This window comes from Gracilinanus agilis, unplaced genomic scaffold (assembly GCF_016433145.1).
Source record: "Gracilinanus agilis isolate LMUSP501 unplaced genomic scaffold, AgileGrace unplaced_scaffold32976, whole genome shotgun sequence".
Classification (NCBI taxonomy): Eukaryota; Metazoa; Chordata; class Mammalia; order Didelphimorphia; family Didelphidae; genus Gracilinanus; species Gracilinanus agilis.
Window position 1 is genome coordinate 2808 of NW_025365774.1, and position 5557 is coordinate 8364.

At 61.2% G+C, this 5557-nt stretch overlaps 1 protein-coding gene across 1 annotated transcript; it reads right to left on the bottom strand.

Moving 5' to 3' along the window:
- Window positions 1-342: 342 nt before the first annotated feature.
- Window positions 343-5198, bottom strand: LOC123254801 (fizzy-related protein homolog; the record flags this gene model as incomplete). The annotated part of the gene is made up of 4 exons (XM_044683725.1): window positions 343-1705; window positions 2774-2808; window positions 3742-3783; window positions 5037-5198. Coding segments are annotated over 4 exons (1602 nt in total), but the record flags the coding sequence as incomplete, so codon positions are not given.
- Window positions 5199-5557: the final 359 nt, after the last annotated feature.

Below are 5557 nucleotides of genomic sequence, written 5' to 3' on the forward strand. Positions count from 1 at the left end.
CACGGCCCTCTGGTCCAGTAGGTGAAATGCAGATTGCGCCCCTCCCTGCACCCCAGTTTGGCTCCTCTTTGCTCTACTTGCCCTCCGGGAAGAATGGGCTCTTAAACTCTGAGTATTTCCCCCCAGTCCTGCCTGTGCCTTCCCCCAATATTTATTACTCAGCCCCATCCCCAGTCCCATAATGTGCAATGACCCGGAAGGCAGGTTTCTCCAGATCCACCCTCCCCCCCCCTTCCCGCTTTGGGCAGCTGGTGGTTGGGGTTCCTTCCACACCAGCCGCTCAGAGTCAGCGGTGTTCCCCCTGACTGGCACGGGGTGGTCTCGGCGTGTGGGGTCGGGCGGTTAGCGGATACGGGTGAAGAGGTCGAGGGTGGACTCGGACGGCCTGGACGGATGGGTCTTGTTGAAAACCTTCCAGAGTCTGAGAGTCTCGTCCGAGGCCCCCGTAGCTATGACCTGTCCATCGGGAGACATCGTCAGATGCGAGACTCGGCAGGCGTGGCCCGTGAGCTGGTTGGCTTGGGTCAGGGAGGGGTATTTCCAGATGACGATTTGGTTTTCCGGGGCGCCGTGGGTGCTGACCAGCTCGTTGCTGTGTCTGGACCAGGCCAGGTTGCACACCTGGGAACCGGTATGGATGCTCTGGAGGGTCTGATTGGTCAGCGTGTTCCAGAAAAGGATGGCGCGGTCGGCCTGGGAGCCGCCGGACGCCAGGAGGCCGTGCTGGTGGGGAGACCAGGCGATGGCCTTCACGGCCGCCCTGTGGCCGGTGTGCTGCTGCACAGGCTTCGGACTGGCGGGTGTCCAGAGCACGACCGTGTTGTCCTTTCCGCTGGAGGCCAGCAGCCTGTGATTCGTAGACCACTTGAGGCCACACACCTCCCCGCTGTGGCCTTGGAGGCAGCGCCGAGACTGCATGGCCCGGGTGCGGAGGTCCCTCTGGAGGATCAGCTTGTCGCGGCTCCCAGAAGAAATCTGGTCCGCGTTCCAGGCCAGCACGCTGACTCTGGAGCCGTGCTTGTCCAGCACGCACACCAGCCTCTCGGCTACCACGTCCCAGACCTGCACGAACCCTTTCTGCGTGCCCACTGCTAGCAAGCTGCCCTGCTGGGACCAGCACACCGAGGTCACGGAGTCTCCCCCCACCGCCAGGTCGCACACCCTCATCACCTGGCACGTGGCGGCGTGCCACAGGAAGACAGAAGTACCCAGGCCCACGGAGATGATGTTGAGGGAAGACCAGTCTAGTAGGTTCAGGCAGAAGTTATCCCGCAGCTCCGGGGCCTCGAGGATTTTGAAAGGCTTCGCGGGGATACTCTGCGGGGTTTTCTTTTGCGACGCCAGCAAGGCCCGGCTTTTGCTGCTGACGGGCGACACGCCGTAAGGGGGGGCCGCGCCGGCCTCGTCGCGTCTCCAGCCCTCCGTGCTGGGGCTGTACACAAAGAGATTCTCCTTCTCCGGGCTGCGAGGCTGGGGAAGCCTTTGCCCCCTTCCCTTGGCGTCGTGGACTCTCTCGATGCCAGCCCCCAGCAGCTCATTACTCAGTAAGGCAGAGTAGACTGGGCTGCTGCCCCACGTGGCCTTTCTGGATGGCCGCTTCTCCTTCAGGGATTTCTCCGAGTCTTGTGTCCTGTGGAATTTCAGGTCCCAGTTGGCCGCGCTTCGGGACGGGATGAAGCGGTCTCCGTGCTTGCCTGGGGAGGACCCCGAAGGACCACAGTCTCTCCGATTCCAGCTCATCTCGGCTGCCCCGGCGAGAGACGGCCAGAGGTCCCGGGATGTCCCGGAGCTTTTTTTGGCTTCTGGGGCGTCAGCCTGGGCCAAGAGAGGCCAGGCTGCAGCCTTTGGTAAAAGTCAAGTCAGGCACGAGGCTGGCCCCTGATGACGGTTCGCGGGAGGAGCCTGCGGAGGGTGGGGGGGCCAGGCAGGCAGCCAGCCAGCCAGCCAGAGGGACTGACGGAAGGACAGACACTCACAGGGAACCTCTCTGGATGTCAGGCAGGGGTAGAGACGCCTTTTGCGGTGGCGGCGGGAGCAACGGGTAGGTGAGACGAGCCTGGGTCACCCGGGAGCTCGGGGCCCGGATCTGCGAGGGGCTAGAGCCAAGGAGAGTCTGGGAGGATGGGCCGCCCTTGCCCGATCTTGCTCGGTGGAGAAGCCGGTCGTGGGACCCAGGGAACTGTTCAGTCTTGGGCCTGGGGAGAATGACCAAGGTCAGCATGGGAGGAAATGCCTTTTGCCATCTAGGTAGGGGGACGAGGCAGGGCTAGCGCGGCCTGGGACTCGGGACCTGTAAGCTCCCGGCCTTTTGCCCCCTTCTGACGACCCCAGTGCTGAGCAAGGGGCCTGGCACACACCGGGCGCTTAGTCAACATTTCCGGATTGATGCATCCATGGGTTGCTCCATGGCCAAGGTCACTCTGGGAAGACTGGGCCAAGAGAGGAAGGTGGCTGGCACTGGCACTGACCCCCACCCAGGGCGTGGATCCTTGGGATCCAACAACAAGGGATGTTGGCCGAGGTCAGTCTGGGAGGAGACGGACTCCTGTCAGGGAAGAAGGGGGGTGTTGGGGGCTGGCTTGGAATCTGGGCCGAGGGAGTCACGGGCGGAAAAGGAACATGGGTCCGAGAGGAAACATCTTCCTGGATCCGGGTCTCAGGAGAATGGCTAAAGTCGACCTGAGAGAAGGCACCTTTGGGAGCTCGGTTCCGGGCTAAGGACCGGAAAGATGGAGAGATGCACGGGCGAGGGCCACCGGGCTTCTCACTTCAGATTGGGGTCCGTGAAGGAGACACGTGCCTTCTGGGCTCTCAGAAGAGTGGGAAGCACGAGATCAGAAAGGGAGAGGGCCAGTGGCCAAAGGCAGTGTAGGAGGAGAGGTCTCTGCTAATCTCATCAAGGGTAAGGCTGGGGCAGGACAGCCTTTGGCTCAGTGCCTGGACTCAAGAGGACCAAAGAGCAAGATCAGTCTGGGCAGAGGTGCCTTTCAGCATCTCCATCAGGAGAGGAGGAGGGCAGCTGCTGGTTCAGCCTCAAGACCCAGGCGTGCAGATCCTGCATTCGAGAGGGCCAAAGCCTGAGGTCCTTCTGAGAAGAGAAGAGTTCCCTAGAGACTGAGATCAAGTCTGAGAGGTAAGGTCTTTGCCAGTCTCCACAGGGGAAGAAAACTGAGGCGGGGTTGCCTCGGACTTTGGGGGCCTGGACCCAGGAGGGCCAAAGTCTGAAGGAAGCGCCTTACTAGATGTCCGTCCGGGCAGAAATAGGGCAGAAGACTGAAAGGACCTCTAGGCAGGCACCCCCAGGCCACTGGCAGTCTCCCTGCCTACAAGGTGGGTGTGTGGAAAGAGATAGGCAAGGTGGTCTGGCATTCAGGGTCTGGATGCGGGAGGGCCAAAGACCAAAGTCTGGGAGGAGGCACCTCGCCTGACCTCAGTGGGGGAGGGGAGGGGCAGGATGGCCAGGGTCAGTCATGGAGGAGGCACCCTAGGGGGATCTGGGTCTGGGGTGGATGGTCGAGGTCATGCAGAGAGGCGAAGGATCAGAGGATCGTCTCAGGTCGGGGCCCAAGCCAGGGGAGGTGGCCAGACAAGTCCTCAGGTGCCAATTGTGCTCTTCCAGGCAGATGTGGGTCTAGGGGTTTGGGGTGGGGGAGGGAGGCTTGTGGGGCACAGCTGGCTTTCTGCCCTCACCAGCAGGGCAGCTTTAGATGTGGCGCCCGGATCTGGGAGGGAGCGTCTTACCTGGTCTCGAGGGAAGTGGTGGGAGAATCGGCCCGGGTCCCTCTGGGAAGAAGAGGTGCCTCACGGGGTCTCAGGCAAGGCTCCAAAGAAGAGAAAGGTGGACAGACGGGTAGTCGCAGGCCACCAATGCTCTCCCTGCACTTGTGATCCTGGAGAAGAGACAGATATGTGGCGATAATCCATGAGAACTTGGCCTTGAGGCCCAGACTGAGGAGGACCACAGGCCAAGGTGCGAGAGGAAATGCCTCAGATGATCTGGGGCTGGAGAGGACGGCCGAGGGCCCCTCCCGCTCCCCACCTTGGCCGCACACAAGGTCGCTCGTGCCCTGGATCTTGCCATCAACCCAAAACGCACCACGCAGGCCTCTTGGCTTTCCGCCTCTCCCCCTGCCTTCCCTTAGCCGCCTCCATTCTTTGTCCACACCACCAATCCCTGGACCTCTGGGTAGCCCCTCGGGCCATCGCCCTAGCTCTCATCTCATGGAGATCTGTCCTCCTCTTCACCTTGACCTCTTGGACAACCAGTTCACCTCTACAGTGTGGTCCTCTGTGGCATTCTTGGCCTCCTTTATCCTATCACCAGTGACTCCCTGGCAAAGGCCCAGTCTTGACTCTCTGCCACCACCCCTCTGCCTTCACTCTTTCTTATGTGCTCCTGAAGGAACTCGGGGGGGGGGGGGGCGGCGGGCATTTTCTGCCTGGGTTCACTACAAGACCTCAAGACCTGCTCCCTCGCTGCCCCTGAGCAATCCTACTCAACCTCCCTTATGACTCACTGTCCCCTTGTCCACTGTGGCCCTCCCAAATGTCCTCATCCCTCCTCAGTCCTCCCTTAGCTCCTCTTTATCCCAGTCCCTCAGCTGAGACCTCGGCCCCCTGTTTTACTGATAAAACGGAGGCCGTGGGCTGTGAACTCCCCGTTTTCTCACTCTTTCTTGGCTCCCATCACTCAGATTCCTCCTGCCGCCCTCTCCTCCTTCCCTCCTACCTCACGCAGCCTGACTCCTCACCAAGGCTGAGCCACTACTTGGCCAGTTGATCCCATTCCATCCCGTCTCCTCCAACAGATTGGCCCCCTCTGGCCTTCCCACTCTATCACTTGGCTGTCCACCGAACCCTTCCCTTCTGCCCCTGGCAGTGCTGAAGAACTTCTCCCTCCACCCTTCCATCCCCGCGGAGCACGATGGGCAATCTCTTCTGCCCTTTGTGCCCACTCTCCCAGAGAAGCCCATCTTCCCTCGCTTCCTCTCTTCTCACTCACTTCCTAGCCCTCCCGGCACGGCTCCTCGCCTCACCACGCCACAGAAGCGGCTCTGTCCCGAGCTACTCCGGATCCCCCCTCCATTGCCCGACCCAAGAAACACCGCCCGAGCGCCTAGGACATGCCGGGGCTGTGCTAAGTTCTGGGGATACGCTTCCTGAGCAGAAAGAGGCTCTGACCTCCGGGAGCTTGCCATCTAGAGGCTGAGACAAAACACCAAAAGGAGGCAGGAGGGGGTGGCCTGGGGCTGGGGCTGGGGGTGAGGGAAGAGGGCCAGCAGCTTGATCTGTGGAGCTGAAACTAGACACAGTAGACAGAGCAACAGGTGCAAAGTGCCCTGGTCTCAGAGTGCAGTCTGTGCCTTCTCTAAAGGAAGCCCGTGGGAAGAGTTGGGACTCAGCTCAGAGGGGAGAAGCTGGTGGGGGCAGCTCTGTGCACTTGAACCCGGGGAAGCCTGGTCTCCAATCCAAAGGCCTTTTCTCAGTCTTCATTCTCCCCAGGTTTCCTGCAGCCTTTGACCTCCCCCCCACCCCACCTGTCCCACTCTTCCCTTTG